At 41.6% G+C, this 23,190-nt stretch overlaps 1 protein-coding gene across 1 annotated transcript in view; it reads left to right on the forward strand.

Moving 5' to 3' along the window:
• Nucleotides 1-23,190, forward strand: part of LOC126417022 (lachesin-like) — a 626,972-nt gene that overhangs the window by 491,522 nt on the left and 112,260 nt on the right. Inside the window, exon 4 of the mRNA XM_050084912.1 lies at nucleotides 15,893-16,063. Coding sequence (XP_049940869.1) covers nucleotides 15,893-16,063 — 171 coding nt within the window. The remainder of the gene's footprint in view (nucleotides 1-15,892; nucleotides 16,064-23,190) is intronic.

The raw sequence follows: 23,190 nt of genomic DNA on the forward strand, positions 1-23,190 counted from the left end.
TCCCCACGTGTTACTCTTCCTACCATCTGTCATTCCCAATATCTGTATTCCCACTCTGCTTGAACTCCTACCTATCATCTCCATAGTTTCCCCACCTAACAGATCCCCGTCTCCTAAACCTCCCATCTCCAAACCTCTGTGGAACATATTCTCTCCTCACAGAAAACTTTTTCACCCTGTACAGGTCCTTCAGATGTTCAGTAAAAGTGCAGTGGTCCAGTGTTTGTTTCATTGAAGACTTTCACCTCATCCTAACTGTGTTTTTTAATTATATACATTCTTCATCCTTTCAACTGTCTGTCATTAACCTTTTTAACTTTCAATGTAATAATTCCTCACATATTTATTTCTCTATCACATATGTTCTCTTTTTATGAACTCTCTTTGCTGAAGTGCTGAGTCTTGTGGTACTGACAGCCAACATCACACCCATACTGGATGTGGGGGGGGGGGGGTGAAATAACAAAGGAAGAAAATAGCAGCAGTGACACAGTGGGTCGCTATCCTCATATTTTTACCCCTCTTTGGGTCTCTGCCAGGAGCTGCACAGTTGTAGATCAACAGGCGGCTGCTCCCCTGTACTCCAGTGATAGTTTGCTGTCGTGTTATTACCTATCCTTACCACATAGGGTTATTGGCTAAACTGGCTAGAAGTACTGCTACATTAATAGCGAAAATTTCGTCTCTACATCCAGCAGTCACACAACAAAATTTGCATTTTACCACTGATTTTATAATTCTCGGCCAATTTTTGAATTGTCCTAGAAGTTTTTGACTTTCTCTCCATTAGGAGTAGTGAATTAGACTGGACCAGTATTCAGGGTAGGCCATTATGGACTATAATGTCACAGGTAGACTGCAACAGTATACGAAAGATAATGAAATGAAGAGAGTACCCTACAACCTTCTACACCTGGAATATGCAAATTGAATTTTTATAAGTTATAAATATATTATTGTTATTAATATTATATCCTCTGCAATGGAACATATTTATCATTAGAATTTACAGTGAAAATTCAAATTTACCACGAAAATTTACATTCCTCATTGACTTTGAATTATCTGCCAGGTTTCCAGGTGGAGAACGGAGGGAAGGGTTTATTAATTAATGAATTTCATTAGTTACTCGTTTAATTTGTTACCAAAACTGTGGCAGGACTTCTTCATTTACCTTATGAACGTCAAAGGCAAAAGTCCAAGGCCCAAGCCCTGGTGCAGCACACAGGTGTGATCTCTCAGAGGGGTCAGAGGGGAAGATGGGGATTTTCCTGAGGAAGAGGGTTGACTGGGGATTTACCAGAGGGGGAGTGGGTAATTTATTGATCCATTTAACAAGTGGCCCAGATTCGGTGGAGGGAAGAGAGGGGAAGGTGGGGTGTGTGTAGATTTCCCAAGTGGGAGGGGGAAGGGGATTTCCTAGGATGGCTGGAGCAGGGGGTCTGAGGAGGATCAACCATCTTGAGTGAATGAGAACTGCATCAGAAACCCCTTATGCTATCATTCGTAAATGGCACACTTAACAGATTTCTGCTCTCATGCACAGCACCACGTCTGCGCCAAAAATATTAGATCATATTCACTACATATAAAACTACAAGAAATTTTCTCGAAAGAGTTACATTATACCTATAGTGCAATTAATGAAGGAAAGGTAACTGAGCTAATAAAGGAACTAAAATAGAAATGAATTCTCGATAATAATTCGACCGACAACATTTGGAAAAATACATATCATAAATTTCTCACCAGTGACGGGAAGACACCCTGTTACTGATTAAAAAGGAAAAGCTACATAAAATAATTTATCAAAAAAAGCAGTCCTGATCGGAGTAAATTATTTTAGTTCGGTTAACTGGTTTTTTGATCGTGGGAATATCTTCAGATCAGAGGTTCTAGATGACAAGATATTCGCATTCACGGAGCTGCTGTGAGTACGAACTGGTACCCATCACCTGCTGCTCAGCGGTGAACAAGCTCATCACCTCACTTGAATGTTCTGGTCTGAAGATCTGACTGTCGTCCGTAACCGGTTACCAGAATTAAAAATAAATAATTTAGTGGGATGCGGACTGCTTTTGTGGTACTATCGCTGAGATTTGTCAAAGACTTCAAAAGGTATAAATAAAATACGTTTATCGGCGAGCTATGAAGCACAAACTCCTAACGTAGTACACAGCCTGGCACACCAGTCCATATGTGACTAAAACCCAACGTGGTTATGGAGTCAAAGTAAACTAACGATAATGCAAAGGATAAATCTAACATTACGTAGCAGGTGGTGTCGAAACTAGACAAATACGTTTACCCCAGCTCCAAAAATAAGGAAATAAATTAGCATAAGCAGACATAACACATTTCAAAATTCGGAAAATTAAAGAAATAAACTTTTCTAACATGCAGGTACAAATGAACTCAAAAGATTGCGACTGTGCACAAAAAGTGCAATGACATTCAACAACTATTTCCGCATTATTTCTTCTGAAGACTGTAGAGAGTAGAGAGCTAAAATCTCATATTGAAATGCATAGACCTGGCTTCGTAAACAAGTTCGTCCGTTCGTTTGTTAGTTAGTAGCATCTTCCAAAGATCATTTGAATTATTCCTTTATCGGAGTGATTTTGAAGAAGAAAGTTTAAACGATATGCGTACGTAATTAGATATTAGTGCTACTCAAGAAACTACAATTACAAATTAGGGCTATTTTTTATTTTTATTTCATTTTTAAAACTGTCTGTCGGCTACCGATTTTTAAGTGGAAACTCGTCCCCCGAATGAAACAGATCTTCAGGAGAAATGATTTTAGGTTAACTTTAAACTTTCTTTGCTACCAGTGTGATACTTATAACATGGGGAGAAGATGAAAATTTTTTGTTGCTGCACAACACCGATCTGAATCACTGACAGCTTTACTACTGGGTAATAGAAATGAGTTTTTCCTCTAGTGTTTTAGGATTATTGACGAATTTAATTATTGAACATACGCCTTCTAACGGTACAGTTGAAATTCCTAACCCCTAGAAGAGATACCAACATGATTACAGCAGGGAAGCTGCTGAGAGTATAACTTGAGCTCCCTTTTGAAAAGCGCTTTGTTTGTGATATTGTACGCCCTGTGTCTCACAAGAGCTCACTTGATGTTCTTCAGCGCTGACGTGCTACCTAGAAGGTCTCGAAGAAGACGATCGAACAGGTAAAACTAGTCATCACTTACCCAATGAATGCTCCATAAGATGCATACATGCTAGATTACCGAATACGCCGACAAGTATGGTTACGGAAATTATATGATGACATGAAGACAGTGCAAAAAAATTCGGGCACCAAAACGGTGCATGGAGGGTTGTTGAATGAAAGAGACCGGAGATTTTAATTATAAGAGAGAGAGGGTGTAATCTGGATTTAAGTGCGCATAAAACTTTAATCTAGCTGCTGAAAGAATGTGATTCAACTGTCTGGAGCGTTATCAAAAAAGAACGGAATAGCGGAAGAGCGGCCAAGGAGAAGAGTAAAGTTAGGATCTGAATCAAGGAAGAGGCTTCTGTTACAAAGTCAGAGTAGTGGCATACTCAGGAAATTACAGGAGGGAAGAATACGCAGGAATCTTGCCTCTCCGCTGTAGGCAAGGCTAGGTCCTAGTGGAAGCTCTTTACCATTGCCTTCCTCAAAATGTTATGAAGTATTCGCTCTGTATCTATATTGTGTGGATGGCTTTGATAAGTGCTTGCATATTGTTGTGTTTGGTCTGCGTTGTAGTGTATGAAGGGGCTCCGGCACATAGCGTACCCATCTTGAATCGTACCAACTCGGTCTCCGAGCTTAACGTCCCTATCAGATGGATAGATCACCGAGAACTGTGTCACATGCCCTCACTTGATGAGACACTGAGGAGAGCTTTGGAATATAAACCAATACATTGGCGCAAGGAACTGATTATCAGGAAATTGACCCCACCATCTCTCCTCCCGTTGCTGTCCAAAATGCTGGTAGTTAAAATTTTCCAGCACCAGGATTCGAACTACTTCACCTCCGAGTTAATGCCATCGCACAGGTGTGCGTTAGAGACATCCGCTACGGAGGCGTGTTAAGTTTTCAACGGGCCACGTAAGCAAAGATGCAGTGTGGTGGAATTATTTATTCACGAATGAGAGTAAAGTAAACGTCTCTGCAATAAATGGAAGTACTATAGTGTAGGGGACCTCGACTGTAAACATTGTTGAGTGCAGTCTATCAGGAACAAAAAAAATGGCTCTGAGCACTATGGGACTCAACTGCTGAGGTCATTAGTCCCCTAGAACTTAGAACTAGTTAAACCTAACTAACCTAAGGACATCACAAACACCCATGCCCGAGGCAGGATTCGAACCTGCGACCGTAGCGGTCTTGCGGTTCCAGACTGCAGCGCCTTTGACCGCACGGCCACTTCGGCCGGCCAGGAACAAAAGTTATTGCATTTAAAATATGGTATATGGTGTGCTTTATTCATATTAGTTGATAATTCCACTATAAACTGAGAAATGGAAGTCCTAATTTCAGACTGCCACTTCGGCATCTTTGTCCAGATGTGTGCATGTAAACACTGGCAAGTGCCAAAATCTTGCAGGTTAGTGGTAATAATGCCTGCAGTGTTCGGGCCAGGGTAATGTTGTTTATGAATACTTTGTGCAATTCTCAATATGATATGGATAATCACGACTAAGGCAAAGGTCCTGAATAAGTTACTAAACGCAAAAGCGCTTCACAAAGTGTTGTTAACCAGAAAAATGTGAATAATGATTTCAGTAAGTAAACGATGAAAACTTGTATCCCTTATCACAGTTTACGTGAATTTCAGTAATCGTATTTTGGAAGATATCTTATAGGCCATCATTAGCATTGTTTGTGTGAAGTTGTAAGGCGACAATAACACTAATATTACAGTCTGCTGAATAATAGACTATTTTTGAGGTTTTTATGCTTTACAACTGGAAAAACTGTTCATTCAAGTTTTAAATCTATAAACTGGAATAATTCTGAGGTTTTAGATTTGAGGTTTTGTGAAATTTTCATTCAGTTTATAAGTGGGCAATGTGACCCATCTTCTAGAATAAAATTTCCGATACAATTAAGAAATTTTAAAATATTTCAACTCTAAAGAAACTTTTTTTTTTTTAAATACGACTTATCTCAAAAACTTTATATTGAAATTTACCGAACTTTCTTAAAACAACAAAAATGTGCCTTAGCACATTTACAGGAGAGGGCCTCAAATGTAGAGGAGTGGCCAGAACATTTGCAGCATACTGCAAATATGGCGGTGGGGAATGTTTTAGTGAAGGGGTTTATATCGTCATCTTTTGAGGGTAAGATTAATTTCAGTGATGGACATCGTGGTCATAATTAAAGTAGAATTCCTCCTGGAGGTTCCGTGTGGGATGTAATTCTCACACGGTAGCGTAACTGGGTTGACATCCTACTGAGTTAATGAAAAACAAATTTACACTTAAAAACAAAGAAAGAAGAATTGCAGAAGATGCTGAAGGAGAATGATAACTAATTTGTCCTGAGTGCATCGTAGTAATCCTTGATGAATAGCAAGAACATTTGAAAATAGTAGTAACTCTGAAGAGATATCTCATGAAGTATTGAGTTGCATTTAGTTCCAATATTATTCCTGTATTCAAGAAAAGTTAAATTATTGACAGTTGGAAAGTACAGCACAGTGTTAAGGCGTGGAACATTATATATGATAACATTTTGTTATTGTGTTACTTAAGAAATTGTATGCCATTGTTTACATTTATTAAGAGAACGCTCCGCAGATTATACATATTATGAAAATGTGTTTTCTATGTATATATATATGTGAGTACGTGTGTGTGTGTTTGTGTGTGTGTGCGTGTGTGTGCGTGTGTGTGTGCGGGTCTGTGTGTGTTTCACGTATCCTTTTAAATCACAGGACTGACTACAACCAAATGCGGTAAACACATCCCTTACCTCAAGTAGTAATTGCTTTTGGGGTAAGAACCACCTTCATTGTTCAGGAGATATTACGTCATAACACTGACATGCGCGAAAAACTACCGCATTCTGCACGACGTTTAAATTTATACTCCTTTTCTACTAACTGTATTCACAACACATTTTGCTGACAATACCCACATATGCCGCTCAATGTAATTAAGAAATTGTATCATTGTATGACATGTAAATGAGGAGATATGACGTGATGAACACTGAGACGGGAGGTAAAACTGTTGCATTGTCCATGACGTTTAAATTTATTGCTTGTCTTCTAACAACTGTATTCGCAACACATTCTGCAGACAGCATCCAAATACGCCGCTGAATGTCACTGCAACATTATATCGTTTTATGACACGCAGATCTGGAGAAATGACGTCATAAACACTGAGATGCGTGAAAAACTACCGCGTCATTCATGTGGTTTAGATTCATTACTCCTTTGCCACTCACTCTATTCGCAAAATATTTTGCTGACGGTACCCACATATGCTGCTGAACGTACTTACACAAATTTATCATTTTATGACACAAGATTGATGGAATGTGAAGCCATAAACAAACAGCTGAATCATGCGTGAAGATTTGAGTTATTTATTCTTCACTGCTAAGACGCACCTACAGTAGGGTCGGCTTAACGGAATCCCTGAAATCTGGCAGTGCTTTGGATAGCTGTTTACTGAGAAGCGCGAACAGCAGTAATCGAAAGCGATAGAGTTATGAAGAAGCGTTGCGTTAGAGACGTTAACAAAATCGCGTTGTAGAAACGCAAAGTAGTTGCGCTTAGTGAGCAGAAACTGTCCGGGATCATGTTTCCTAATTTGGTTATTGTACTTATTAATTTTTACACTATGCTTATTACTTTGTACGACTGTGTCTTAAATTCAAAGGTGTTTTTACGAATTCATGCAAATTACTTTTTCGACACTTCACTACAAATGTAGTTCACTTCTTGTTTTCTTTCGCGAGAGAAAAGTGGCCTATGTTTGGTAGTATGTAATTAAAGTACCTACTATTTGAAATGTAAGGCCGCGGAATCTTTGCGGCTGACTGTGTGGTTTACGGTTGCGTGAGTTAGGTAGGCGCTGCACCGTACAGGCTGAACAGGCGCTTTGCACGCGTCCTCTCCAGCAACGCTGCGGGCGGCTGGGAGCGCTAAACACGCAAACGTGGACTCCCCACAGTCGGACACAACAGGGGCGACCCCCCGCGGCTCCACACGCCGTTGGGGGCATGGTTCGCATGCGTACGTGCGTTCTGCGCGCAGGACAAGCAACGCCTGCCCCACACAGGAGGATGAGGAGATGGCGGGTGGGGGGGAGGGGGAGGGGTACTTGACAAACCACGGGCTGGCTGGCTGCCTGTCCTGGAGCATAAGGCTGGCGGCACGCAGCCGCTAAGACCGCTGCAGCGTGGTACGGTACAGCTGTACAGGCCACTGATTCCAGCTGTCACCTGCACCTCCAACTGCACCTAGACCACAAGTTCGGTGTAGAACTCACAAGTTAAATATAAATGAGAACTGACCAAAAAACCTTAAGCTACTATCAATTTTGCCATACCTAAAGGTAGCAAGGAAGAGACAGCTATAACAATACAAGAAAGAGCCTTCATTTGCTGGAATACAGACAAGATAGACAGGTCTATCAATATCGAACACAAGGCCCTATAGTAAAAGACGACGTAGCATGACGTAATTATATGAATGGAACGGAATTTGGTATAAGTAATTAGGCAGTAAAGGAAACATAAGAAAGTTCGGAGTAGGTATTAAAATCCATGGAGAATAAGTAAAAACTTTGAGGTATGCCGATGACATTGTAATTCTGTCAGAGACAGCAAAGGACTTGGAAGAGCAGTTGAACGGAATGGACAGTGCCTTGAAAGAAGGGTATAAGATGAACTTCAACAAAAGCAAAACAAGGATAATGGGATGTATTCGAATTAAGTCGGGGGATGCTGAGGGAATTAGATTAGGAAATGAGACAAATGGCTCAAATGGCTCTGAGCACAATGCGACTTAACTTCTAAGGTCATCAGTCGCCTAGAACTTAGAACTAATTAAACCTAACGAACCTAAGTACATCACACACATCCATGCCCGAGGCAGGATTCGAACCTGCGACCGTAGCGGTCATGCGGTTCCAGACTGAAGCGCCTAGAACCGCACGGCCACACCGGCCGGCAGGAAATGAGACACTGAAAGTAGTAAAGGAGTTTTGCTATTTGAGGAGCAAAATAATTGATGATGGTCGAAGAAGAGAGGATATAAAATGTAGACTGGCAAATGGCAAGGAAAGAGTTTCTGAAGAAGAGAAATTTGTTAACATCGAGTATTGATTTAAGTGTTAGGAAGTCGTTTCTGAATGTATTTGTATGGAGTGTAGCCATGTATGGAAGTGAAACGTGGACGATAAATAGTTTAGACGAAAAGAGAATAGAAGCTTTCAAAATGTGGTGCTACAGAAGAATGCTCAAGATTAGATGGGTAGATCACATAACTAATGCGGAAATATTGAATAGAATTGTGGAGAAGAGGTGTTTGTGGCACAACTTGACAAGAAGAAGGGATCGGTTGGTAGACATGTTCTGAGGCATCAGGGGATCACCAATTAAGTACTGGAGGGCAGCGTGGAGGGTAAAAATCGTTGAGGGAGACCAAGAGATGAGTACACTAAGCACATGAAGAAGGACGTAGGCTGCAGTAGGTACTGGGAGATGAAGAAGTTTGCACAGGATAGGGTAGCATGGACAGCTGCATCAAACCAGTCTCAGGATTGAAGACAACAACAACAAAATTTGCCAGCTGATATATGTAATCGTAAGACCCCTTCTCATGTAAATATTTGCTCTCATGCAATCACTCTTTTCACCCTTTCTCTCTCTCTCTCTCTCTCTCTCTCTCTCTCTCTCTCTCTGTGTCTCTCTCTTCCTCTCCTTCTGCTTCCAGCCTCTCACATCTGTCTATTAATCCCAGTCAGATATTGTCGTCTATGTATTATTTTACTGGTGTAGCCAATATGATAATTGTACATAAGGCCTGTAACATTTCACCTAATTGTTATTAACAAGTATGAAGTTTAAGTCATTTTAACATTTCACCTGATTCTATAAACGAGTACGAATGTTAAGCTATTTGTCAAAATCGGATTTATATGCCACCTGAAGTACACACACATATATTCGACACCTCAAAACAAACACCTCCAAATCCTTTAGATAATTATTCTGTAATAATGTTGTTGCGATGTATATTCTTTCTGCTTGGCGATTCTGTCTTCCCTTCTGCTATACGAACCTTGCACCCAGCAGATTCCTGACGCCATATTTGTTTACAAATTTGATGTGTTACGACAGCGAAAGGAGCCTGTGACCGGCCGGCCGGTGTGGCCGTGCGGTTAAAGGCGCTTCAGTCTGGAACCACGTGACCGCTACGGTCGCAGGTTCGAATCCTGCCTCGGGCGTAGATGTGTGTGATGTCCTTAGGTTAGTTAGGTTTAATTAGTTCTATGTTCTAGGCGACTGATGACCTCAGAAGTTAAGTCGCATAGTGCTCAGAGCCATTTGAACCATTTGAGCCTGTGACCACTGGAGGTACTCTGTTTCACTTAAGTTATGTTTACCATTAGATAACAGTTTAATTTTTAGTCGGAAGAAATCCAAAACCATGTTCTCAAATAGTGTCTTGTTTTTCCACTAGGCAGTGACACAAGTTCCTCCATCCAATCGTAACACAACACACACAGAAATGTCTTACTAACTAATGTAAATCCACCCGATGATGGCGGTTTAAACCTTTGAAACGGGTCGTGGAAATAAATAAAACGGTGACTGGTAACAGTGAACTTGTTGTTTCATTAATGAGTAATTAGTACAGATGGGCAAACAAATGATTACAATCCTAGAAAAACTCGATGATTTATTCAGGGGAAAGAGTTCCAAGAACTGAGCAAGTCAATAACACCTTACTTCTCACCTTTATGCAAGCGTAAGCGGCCTGGAGCTTCACTTACTGGAACAGAATTGTCTTCTGTCACGAGTTCCTGATGACCAGCGAACACCTGCCTGGGGACGCCCCGGAGAGCGGTGGGGCACCAATCGCACTGTTGCACGCCATACTGCTCGGCAACTAGGAGTTGAACGTGGGACGCCATTTCTTTGCATAGGAGGAAACATCTGGTTGTCATTCACGTGACCCTTGCAGCACAGCGGTACGTCGACAGATTTCTACACCTTGTTTGGTTGCCTTTCATACATTCAGCAACATAACGCCCGGCGAGATATCCTACTATTAGTCTTCGTGCTTTACAAACACTATCTTGGCCAGAAAGGCCGCCGGATTACTCAACAATTGAGAACATTTGGAGCGTCATGGGTAATGGCCCACCAAACATCACGCGATATTGACGATCTAAAGCACCGATTAGACAGGATTTGGAATAATATCCCTCATGGGGACATTTAACAACTCTATCAATGCCAAGCACAATAATTGCTTGCATAAATGCCATAGCATGACCAAGGAGTTACTGATTTGGTCAATTCGTAAATATCTTTCTTTTCAACAAATGATGGAAACGAAACTGTAATAATTTGTTTGTAAATTTGCATCATGTCTGCTGATTTACATCTCATTTGCATTATTCCTTGTCAGTCTTAGAGTATACATGTAACACCAACAAACATTTTAACACAACTTAACGATTCTGAATGACTACATCCCATTTATCTTAGTCAAATAAATGTCCGAAAAGACCTTTAAGGTCCAGAAGTACTGACCTACCCCTGCGTCACCCTCAGCCTGTAGGCTTCACTGAATGTAGACTGTAGGGTGTAAGTTTTCGTGACCAGAACTTCTGCTCCTTAGTTAAGTACGATCTCAATTATCCCTCAAGGGTTGAGTACAGCCCACTTCCAACAGCACAAGGTCGACCTGGACAGCCACGTGTCTTAGTGATATCCAAGCCCGACGGCTCTTAACTTTGGTGATCTGATGGGATCAGCACATGGCAAGGTTGTTGGTGTCAAATTCCAATAAATCTTCAAAACATTCCGACAAATCTTAAACAGGAACATACTGAACCCTCCGACTGCCATTTTGTCATATGATGATATGGTAGGAGATCGTGGCTGTTATTTGAAGACAAATGTTGATGGTGTTGAAGCAACAACAAGCCACAAATTTGTTGCTGTCTCAACACCATCAACATTTGCCTCCGACTGCTGTCACAGTTCGAATGTGAAGCGCAACGAGAATGCACAAGCGATGCTTTTGTAGAACACCAATGGCATGATACTCGTGTTGTGAACCAGTGATCAGTACCACTCCTACAGAAGTATCCACTTGTGTATTCTCAGCACGGCCTGCCCTGGAGCACTGTCTGCCCAACAGAAAAAGAAACCAACATCAGTCAGTCTGTTAGCTGCAATCTCAGGACTGAACTCCACCAGGATAACGCACTTTTGACAACACGAATTTGCAGCTTTGTCCATACTGTTCACACCCTTCTCTACTGCTGCTTTGTTGTGCTACCTCGGCAGCTCTCCACAGAACGACTACATATTCCTGACTTCAGCTGCCGGACGTATACTAACAGTGTCCACCCTGCACTCCTTATACATGGGGCTACTGTACTGGCTGCCAGCGCCCGCAACCAATTGGCACTTGTCTTCCCTGTCGCCTATTACCAGACTTTGTCGCTCGACTGCTGCCCTACCAAGTACTGGATCATCAAACAACAGGGCAGCTCTCTTGTGTCATCAGCATACTGCTGTGGCGTATCCCCAGCATATCCTCAGAGAGGTGTCGGTGCTGCTGTACTCGGGCCAGCTTCAGGAACCAAAAACTCATCCACTCAAAGTAAAGCTGACCGTGCGCCCTTTTACGGCTTGTGCCACACTCTGAGAGTTATCCTGGAGCTGCTGTACACGGATACCAGCAATGGCTCCATGTTCCGAATGCCAAATGGTTCAAATAGATCTGCTCACTATGGGATTTAACTTCTGAGGTCATCAGTCCCCTCGAACATAGAACTTCTTAAACCTAACTAACCTAAGAACATCACGCACATCCATGCCCGAGGCAGGATTCGAACCTGCGACCGTAGCAGTCACGCGGTTCCGGACTGAAGCGCCTAGAACTGCTCGGCCACACCGGCAGGTCTTTGCTGCCACATCCCAGACTTCTTCATTCAATTTTTTAATTCGACGCCATTCGTCGTTAACAGGAAGTAGTGTGGGCTTCTTCTTCTTAAACGAGCATGGTCCATATTCAAAGACTAACACATAGAAATTACTTTCGAGGTTGTAACAAAGTATCAGCAGAATATTTTTTTGTAATTTATTTCGACAGTACAGAAATTAAATTATAACTTTTTGATACAGTCATACTGCATTTAAATGCACTAGAGCCCTAGTTCCATAAGCTTACCAATACTCTCAGAATAAGTTTTGGCACTGTACTGTAAGACACTTTTGCGCCGGTTCCCGTACTTTTAAAACAAATTGAACAAATAGAAATCGAAAGAAGCGGCACCGGGACTGAATGCAAGGACTTCCAACACCTGCAAATGCGTGCTTAGCGAGGTTTAATAGCATTTGTGGGCAAATGTCGTGCGTATACATCGTTATAGGTCTCCGCTTTTTTTTCGACTTGCCGGCTTCAGTTTTTTGATAGGCACTTCACTGTTACCGTAACTGTTTACTGTTACCTTCTTTCCCAGGAAATGTTCCAAAATTGGGTCTTGTATATCCCAAGAAATTGAGTGCACAATACCAGCAGAAGGATGAGCCGCTAATTTCTCTTTGACTGGAGATCTAAGGCGTTTTCACCCATGCACTGAAGTTTGCTCTCTAGTTCAATGTGATGAACTTATGATTCACCTTCAGCTTCACCTTAATTAGTGTGAAAGTCCAGTAGCTACTGAAAGGTTCTCAAAAGAATACACATGTACATTCTATCGACTTGTTTGGATGTCCATATTACAATGCTTTTGCGTATGTTGAGCCAATTATAGAAGACACCTTATGGAGAAGCATGACGAACACGCGTTTGGTTTCGCACCTCATTAACATTGACTTGTTAGTCACTGAAAATCTGGTCACCCACATGCGCCGTGCTATCGTCAGTACTGAATGTGACTGGATATCAAGCCCTTTCCTTTTCCTTGACACATTTTTGCCGTTTTTAATTTTTCAGTCAACTAATAAACTCTTAAGTGAGGTAAACCATTGTCCCTGTATGGTGTTGAAGGTATTATATAGTTTCAGACATGTCCGAAAGAACAGATACCATCGGTGACCATTCAGCTCGTTAGAATGGAATTACAATGAAATGAACACCCTTAGCTGCTTACAGGCGTTGGCATACGTCAACGGGGAGAGATGATTTTGTGTGCCCCGACCGGGACTCGAACCCGGGATCTCCTGCTTACATGGCAGACGCTCTATCCATCTGAGCCACAGACGACACAGAGGACAGTGTGACTGCAGGGATTTATCTCTGGCACGCCTCCAGCGAAACCCACATTCTCAACGTATTGTCCCGCGCTACATTCGTAGTGCCCCCGCCCATTATACTCAATACTCGCGGCGCGTTGCCGATTCCCGTAAGAGTTCGGGCACTGTTTGTGCATTCGCACAGAAGAAGAAGATTGTCAAGTGACCGGTGAGTCTTAACTATATATATATATATATATATATATATATATATATATATATATATATATATACTAAGATGGTATCTGTTCTTTCGGACATGTCCGAAAGAACCGATTCCATCGGTGACCAAGCAGCTGGTTAGAATGAAATTACAATGAAATGAAAACCTTACCTGCTTACAGGCGTTGACATACGTCAACGGGGACTGATGAAAATGTGTGCCCCGACCGGGACTCGAACCCGGGATCTCCAGCTTACATGGCAGACGCTCTATCCATCTGAGCCACCTTTCTTTTACTTTTTTTTCCACTCCCTATCTAAAATCATTGACAGAAGTGGGAATCGAACCCAGACCATACGTATAAGAACCTATCATCAGTCCTTTCTTTTTTTTTTTTTGTAGGTTCTCCTTCCTCCCCTTCAACCCATCCTTGCGCTCGCCAATTTCTGCCTTCTCGGCCTGGCTTCAATGCCATTAAAAGAACGTTTAACACAAAGGATGCTTCTTCTGCATCAAGATAATAAAGCGTGTTGTCACTGCAGTGGAAAGTTCAAGGTGCGTTTCTTCTGCAGCAAAGGAAACGTTTCATTCCTTGTTGATGACTCTTTGCTGCAAAACTTTTATTTTCATCTTGTTCTTTTGTTTTCTACTTTTTTAATATAGAAAAAGGTTTTTTAATATACAAAAATGTTTTTTAGTTGTTTGTTTCCGCTATTCTTTGCGTGAGACATCTCGGCTTGTTGACGGCACTCAACGCTCGTCATCTCGGGGATGGCCTATTATGGTATACCCCAAGCATATACCTTGGTCTCGTTTCTTTTTCCCCGTTTGCATGTGATCTCCTATGTCGGCAGTTTCTTCTCTTACCATTGAGTGCCCAATTGCCGGACGCCACACACTGGTTGTGACGTGGAGTATATGGACGTGAAAAAAAAAAAAAAACACTGCCATCAACGTTATTAACAATCGGACGCAGTGCATACATCTACTTCGTCATTCCTCGTTCGTTTTTTTTTCATCGTCTTTGTCGTTCATAGTGTTGTTATTCTCAATGCTGGTATATACTTCGCGGACTTTTGTCTGTATTTGTCATCCTTCATCAGCAGTTGCGCTTGTGTGGCTAGATATAATCTGTAGCCCTGGTAGCAAGGTTCGCAGGAGAGCTTCTGTAAAGTTTGGAAGGTAGAAGACGAGGTACTGGCGGAAGTAAAGCTGTGAGGACGGGCCGTGAGTCGTGCTTGGGTAGCTCAGTTGGTAGAGCACTTTCCCGCGAAAGGCAAAAGTCCCGAGTTCGAGTCTCAGTCTGGCACGCAGTTTTAATCTGCCAGGAAGTTTCATATCAGCGCACACTCCGCTGCAGAGTGAAAATCTCATTCTGGTTCCATACTGTGCTTAAACAATGTCACATGTAATAGTTTCAGTGTGTTGAAACGGTGTTGCTGCACTGGCGCCAAGAAACTAAGTTCAGCCCCTACTGAATATTGCCCATACATATCAACCCACTCTCCGCGCAAACAGGGTGTCTGCCTACAAAAGAGTGAACTCGAAGAAGACAACGAAAGGCAGTAGTGCCGCCTATTTAATACGTCGGAAACCTGACGACCTTAGCTATGCTCATGATCTCTTGCAAACGGTTATGCTCATCACTTCTTACAACACTATGTTAAAAGCGGCCATAACTGAAAATACATTATATTTCTTACAAACAAACCTACTTAAATGAGCGCTTCCTCACACTAGCTAGATTCGCACCTTACAAAACTTTGTAACATACATACTACCGTAAATATTAATAAAACATGATACTGTGATATCATTTACACCTTTGGAAACAAGACAATACAAGCAAATATATATTTATGTAACTTGTGTCATATCAACAAAGATCACAGCTTCATTCATGTTTACATGGTACTAATTTAAAAACAAGAGTGCACTCATCGTTGTGCAATGCTGTATTGAATTAGAGGCGCTGAGACGCACAACTAGCTCTCTAAACTCACAATGTGAATGAGCTCATCATGTACGGAATGTTAAATTCGACATTTTCTTCCTTCGTTTATTTCTTAGTAATTTCAGGACAATCAATAAAGCACATTGTAATGGTAACAGATCGTGGAATACTTTTACGGCATTTATAGCAGAGTATTCGCTGTGCTGAGAAAACGGTAGCTCCAACTGTTTGGCTGACCAGTTGATCTAATTCCTGTATGTTCCTCCTGTCCACAGTCCCACCGGACATCTTAATTGAAGAGACGAGCGGCGACATGGCGGTCACCGAGGGTGAAAACGCCACCTTGCGCTGCCGGGCCTCAGGGCGGCCAACCCCTCGGATATCGTGGCGCCGGGAGGACGGCGAGCACATAATGCTGCGGCTGGGAGCCCGCAACCTCACGCAAGGTTGGTATCATGTGTGCTTTCCGGCCTCATTACTTAACGTCTAGCCAGAACTACAACGATCTACTCTGTGTTCAAAGTATAGTGCAAACAAAAGGCGCTCTTCTCTCGAACAGAATTCTGTGGATATGGAGTATACTTTCTCCACATTACAGACCAAGAATGACAAGTCTCGATCAAAAATTTCTTCCAGTGTACTAATACCATGACTGTAAAACTATTTTACCTACATGAAATATCAAGTGCCGTTTGTTAGATTGATTTTGGTTGTTCATCCCTCAGGGTGTTCCCAAGTTTCGTTATCAAAATTATGTAAATGGTAGAGCACTGAAAGTTCTGAACTTTGAGATAAGCAATTTTTTTTGGATATGTATATTTTATTTTCTGTTGAATTAAACAGCTTACCCTTTTTGTTGACAAAATATGCCCGTAGCATTTTTTCAAAGTGACGATCACATTTCCGAATCTTATCCAATTAAACAGGTGCCACTTTATAGCAACAGAGTCGCCTCACTGCAATTTTTCGAGGAGACCACCGTCACTGATGTAGGCATAGTAATACATAAGAGGACTGTACTCTAAATTCAAACTTATTTTACCCCCATTTCTTATACATTTGGTCTATGACAGTTGTTTTATTACTTCTGTACTGTATACTCTGCGCGCCGTATTCTTCGGAGTAAACTTCAAAAACGTGCTGAGAGGTGCACATTGTGTGGTGAATTTCAAACTGGTAGCGCTCCGTCCTTTCTGCCCCACCCAGCCAGCCTTCACTGTGCTGCCACAGACTAGAGAGTATATAAAAGGGAACGCAGAGGGCGGCTTCTTTCCATCGTATGAAGCCAAGCGCTGCGCTCAACGCCATACTGAAACCTCGAAAATGCGTAAACGTGAAGCGACAGGTGCTTATTACTACGGCTTGGAATGGATGTGCTTACCAAGCGGAGGTGATCTATCGACTACATGAAAACTTTTACGAAAGGAAAAGCTAATGGAACAAATCGTAATAAATCTTTACATAAAAACTTATCACATGAGATTTTAAATTCATTACTGTTCACATACGCAAGCTGTGAACTGAAACAGCTCTTAGTTTCAGATGACTCTGAGGCTACTTTGTTTTGCAAATAGCGGATTTTTCCTTGTAGGAATCTTATTTTGTTTCCAACAGGAACGGCTGTAATTTCGATTCAGCACGTCGGGAAAAGTTCAAGAATCAGAAACAGCTGTCATCGGAAAATCTGTGCGAGTTTCAGCGTCTGTATCAGTGTTGGAATATTCATTCAAGTTTTCAACCTGAATGTAACGCATAGGTATTACTTTAGATGAAGACTACATCAAAATATAATTTATGGAAAAATTTTCAATTACTGTCTCTTTAACATATTATATAATATGAATTATATTGGTATAATAAATGACTATTTCCAAGTGTTACGAAGAAACTTTTGTCAAGCTTTTTATCAAGTATTAGGTATATCAGCTTTACCGTTATGTAACTATTGGCCTCTTATGTCTTCGTCTTCATCATTTTCTTCAGCAGTTAGCGATAATAATTAGAGAAACGTGCGTCTACTTCTACGAAGTGTTCTCGACTGAGCTGCAAGCTACTTGCGTGTTGACAGCGTGCACGTATAAAATACTTTAACTTCTGTTTTGTCCATACTACAGTGATATGTGACTTTCCTTAGAACTCCATAAGCAATTTTAATATGGTAACTATACTTAGTGAATATCAATGTGCCATCGAAAATAAACCAAATGTAAAGTAGCCAGTGACCCCTTTTTCATTGAAAAGCCTTCAAAGTTTATGCTGCAAAATATTTAAAAAATAAGTTCCACAGTAAGTGTAACAAATATAAAAAATGGACATTTCGTTGTCGTGCTGTGATATGAATCTATCAGATAAGAAAAAAAATACATTTTAAGTGCCAATAAGCTTCCTCAGAGTGGTGTGAGACATATTACACACAATAGTGAAAAAACTGCTCAAATGTAAATGAAAATGTTTTTAATTTTTTACAGGAAAAAGAGAACCTCTGATGGCCATCTAACTTCAGGATGTAGGCTTGCTTCAATTACATACGGAGTATTTCTCTGTTTAATGATATTTTATAGTTCACAGCAAGGAACTCGGAAACTTATATTTCTCATGTACTGCTATCAGCCGCTTCGTGGGAACCGCTCGTTATTTTCCGGTGTTGTTTTTCCTCTTGCTACTGTTCATTTTACAAGGTGACTTAGAATTTCTACTACACAGTTATGGGTGTTATAGAGGGGACACGGGAGAGCAATATTTGGTAATAAGCTCATGTCCATAAATGTGCCAGTTTGGGGACAAACGACTTTGATAGAATGTCGAAACACACACTGCAAGTGCATCAACCAACGCGCACCAGCGTTAACTACAACATACGCTGAAAGTGATGACCACGAGTTTCATAGCACAAAGTATAGCTGCGAGCACTGTTCACATGCAGACGGCCCGGAAGTCCTGGAGTGTCCAGAATGACTTCTGCTGCAGCCATTACAGGGGAATGGAGTCTCGTAAACAATATCCTTCACGTATTTCCACCGGAAAAGTACATATGTGTCTGTTTGGGTCATCGTGGAGGCCAACGAATCGGTTCATCGTCATATATCCACTTTTCCCCAAATGTATGGTGAACGTGTAGCAGAATGTCACGTGTAGGATGGGCTAGCGCGCCGTCATGCTGTAACCACATAGTCCAATGGATATGCAATGGCCAAGCCTCCAAATGTTGCACCGGTACGCCTTACAGGAACGCCAAGTAGCTATGACCCGTTAGGTGGGACGTCAGAATACGCGGGATATTCAGACGACCATGGATAATACGGCCCACACGTTAATATCGAAACGATGTTGAAATCCATGGGGATATGTGGGATGAGGGTTTTCCTGATTCTAAACGTCGGTTGGGCAGACATTCGTTTGTGAAATGCCCTTCATTTGTGGAAAAAATGATCCATCGAACTATGCGCGGTAGTCGATAAGTGGTGAAAAATCAGCTGGACCGACCCATTGCCTTCATCCTCTGGATGCGGTTTGGATGAAGTTTCTGTTCATGGAGAACTCACCAGACACTGCTCTGGGATACGTCTACCGAACCTGTGATGTTGCAGGTATTCGTTCACAGTTCTGGTCGACCATTTGGAAGACTTCCTTTCCCAGCCGACAGCGTGGCGTGTACTGTCACGACCATAAACGGATCTATTGGTTTCCAAAGTGCCGGTTTCCCGTTGCAATTGTTCCAGCCTTGCAAAAATTCATGTGCATGTGGTGGACAGGCACAAAACGGAAATTGTTCGTGATACAGGCGGTGTCCTAGCTGACCATTACCATCCACTTTCATTGTGGATGAGCAACATGTTGGTGTTCTCGGGAAACGTTTCTTGTGCCATTCTGTAATGTATCGCCGTTCCTGATCATTCAGTGCAACCGATGTACATTCGCGTTAAATCGTTGTGTTATTCTATGATGATATGTGACTTGAATTCACAAAAGACATAATGGGAGACCAGACACCGACCTATGTTAATGTGTATTGCCTTCGATAGTTCCAAGTTATTTATATTCCAAATGGCCCATTTCTGAATGTGTTTGTTATCAAATATTGCTGTCCTGAGTCCGCATGTATAACACTCTTCATTCTGTGGGGTAGATCTCGCGTGAGTGTTTCGTTTAAAGAGCACGGTGTCACTCTGAGCTGACCTGGCCCAGTACACTCTCAAAGGGAAACATGTCCAGGAATCGACTGCTATGACCGCACTAGTGCGGTCGGGAAGCCTGTAGCGTCTCCGGCGATCAATGTTGGGCTTGACCGCGGTCGAAGCGGCGGCCGAAGTTGGCGAAACGCTGGCAGCGTGGTAGGAGATGCGGCGTCAGAAAGAATAGCCTCTGTCGGTAGTCGTGGTGTAAGCGGCTGGAGATTTGTGGGGTGGTGCCAGGCCTGTATGGTTGCTTGTGCCCGACTTGTCTAAAGGGAGTAGCGAGACAGAGGCGTCGAACTGGTGGCAATCAGAGCTGCGAGAGAGAGGGCACAATTGGTGGCCAGCCAACTGGAGCGCCATTAACAATCAATGTGAAGCGTTGCTGAAGAGCGTTTACACGAACATGGTAGGAGGGTAGATGGTATATTTCTCTACCGGGAGGACAGTGACTCCGAAGAATTTGCAGAGACGGGTTTCTATATTAGAAGGGGAGCACAACATAGTGCTTTAGTGACCGACATCAGAGGATTGGCCGATTATTTGATTCAAGGAACTCTGGTGTGCGGTGACGGGCACAAGCAGTGCGCACTGAGTGTAATGATTTGTCAGTCATATTCCATACTGAAGGACCATGTGAAGAGTGCGGTGTGTTGAGGCTACTGAGCCTGCTTGCATGTTGGGCGTGCGATTGCTTTCTCTAAACGAGATTTGCGTCAATCTTACCTGTTAGTATTACGATTTGAGCGTAAGCAGAACTGCGTACGCCGATCTACAGAGATCTGTAATTCCTAATTTTTTGTAGCTAATATTTTAGTTCGTTGGTGCTTGCGTTTGTAATAGTTAGTAGTTGGCGAAGCGAGCGGTTGTCGACTTACAAGGGAACTGTCCAATCTGAAATGTCGAAGACTGTCCTGACATTTAATTACTCCAAAGAAATACAATTTCAAATTTTAGGTGCGAAGATATACTGCCAATATTTAAAAAGTAAAACTGAATATTGCCATGATCGTTGCTCGACAGGTAGTTGGAAGAATGTTCACCTCTATCGTAGATGCGAGACACAGCACCTGCGCAACGCGCTGTGTGTATAGCCTTGATTCACGGCAAATCGGTAAACAGATAACACGTCACAACGCAATCGTTATTTGTAATGCGCATCTCCTATCCGGTTTATCGGGCACAATTTTCTGCAGTTACTGTTCATTTGAATCTCGTTTAATACACATAATCAGTAAGATTTTTCTTTGCGGTATCGTAAGTGTTAACAAATGAGATAAAGCTGAATACGTTTTCTTTGTGTTTTCTTCATGTACGCCAGCATTCGTTCTTGTCCAGATTACAAAGTTTCACAGCACTGTGGAATCTAATTAATATGAAGAACGTGGTATTCAATCGATATCGTCTACATCTCCTGAAGATCTATGTATGCGTTATTTGGTAGTTAATTTCTCGGACATTAATTCGAAATGCGTCGAAATTGAAGATATTGCTTTGACGTGAATAACACGATTCCGTGAATTGCAGTCCGAGCGATGATTTTTTTACAAATTGAAGACCAGAACAAAAACACAGTACCTTGCTAGCCCAAAGAATAAATCACGGTGAAAGCTTTCAGTGTCAGAGAAAGGCTGTAAATCTTTTGGTGAAACGAAGGAGGGAGAAAACGTTTACAGTTATGGAATGTGCAAATAGGCTTTCATTTCGTAAAATCTGAACGTCAGTTGTATAAATGAATAAGGATTTACACTATGTACGAAATACTCGTCAAAATGAAACTCGTAAAATTGTGAAAGAAGTAGTATTCGAATGATTTACAACTGCTCGTGAGAGTCAGTGCAGTTACCGACGAAGATATACGTCGCTGAGCCCACTGAATTGCTGGTGTGATTAAAACTGCTTGTTACCATGTTCCTTCGACATATTTAAAAACATTCAGAAAATGGTACGAAAGGTAAGTCGGAAAACTAGAAGGTTTATTTCAATTAGACTTGTAGGGTATAAGATATTAATAGATACTACAATAGAAAAATTCATAGCTGACGCAAAGACGAAGCTTCTAGTTATACCTTAACATGCTGTGTATAAAGTCAAACCAGTCAGGCTTTGGGCAAGAACGGCGTGCAAACCGTAGTTCATTATTTCGCCCGAAGAATGGCAAATTCGCTTGTGTAATCGATAAGTACTGTGTCACACTCATATACAACAATGCCGGTGATAAGTATGAGTGGATGGCTGTTTCCGCATCTTCGTACATGTCTTCAGGAAGCTCTAGGTAAATTAGGACTGTTTGGACGTAAAAGTCTCGTAAGCGACGTAGTAAAATCTGGAAAAATGGAAGAGATTGGTTTTCAATATTACCTCCGAAATGCGTTATTACCAGACAGGCTACATAAAATCGATCGGCGCTTTTGTTGGACCCTACGACAAAGAGTTTCAGCCCTTCAGTATAGAAATTACTGACACTGTCAAGTATTTTTCAGAATGTTGTGAGACAATGTAATTTCTGATAGGTCTTTGTCGTTCCAGGTTTATCAGCGGAATAGCGTTGATACACTTCAGTCATCTGTGCAATATCAATTGGTGTCACCAAATTTTACGAATTTGATACAGTACGACTGGTACGCAGTACAATATGCAGAACAATGAGCACAAACATTTCTTACTCCATCATACTTCTATCTAAACAAAACTAGTAATTACTGTGACGTGCCTAAACGGATTATTTTTTTCCTTTTATCAGCTGTGCCCGGTGTAAAGATAATGTTTTCCTTTCGTCATTCAGTAGACACTTCACATTTTATATACGTTACTCAAAAGTTATCAAAAGAAATGTGCTTTAGAAATTGTTATTAAATATTTCATGTCAACTTATTTACGTCCACATTGATGTAAGTTGTCTTCATGTAACGTCTTACGCTGCCTTGATTTTGTTTCCTGTGCTAGTCACTTGTGTAAAAATTAAACCTGCTACAGTTATTCAAAAAAGTAATGATTGGATTGTTTTTGAAATGTTGTAACTGCTTAAAACTGAAGCATGTGCGGTGGATTTGCACTATGCAGGGCTACAATCTGTCGCTGATTCGTGGCGCGGCGGGCAGGAATGGCTGCACAAACAATTGTTAGAAGCGGTTCTTTATGAGGCAAATATGAGTAACTTTAACGTGTTTTAGAGACTCCCTGTACGCTTTAGCAGCTAAAACTTTGTCAGCGCATTTCTTTCGGTGCATTCTTCCTGTGTGAAAAGTTTCAGGTTAGGTTTTTACAAGTCGGATTGGACCACTTTGTCTTCATTATTTAAGTGTAAATGAATGACAAAGGCCAACTAATATCAGGGCTGTGCTTGTGTTATATGGTTCTGTTTGCAAGTTTTTTTCATTTTTTGGTATCTGTGTTTTTCG

Source organism: Schistocerca serialis, chromosome 8 (genome assembly GCF_023864345.2).
Source record: "Schistocerca serialis cubense isolate TAMUIC-IGC-003099 chromosome 8, iqSchSeri2.2, whole genome shotgun sequence".
Classification (NCBI taxonomy): domain Eukaryota; kingdom Metazoa; phylum Arthropoda; class Insecta; order Orthoptera; family Acrididae; genus Schistocerca; species Schistocerca serialis.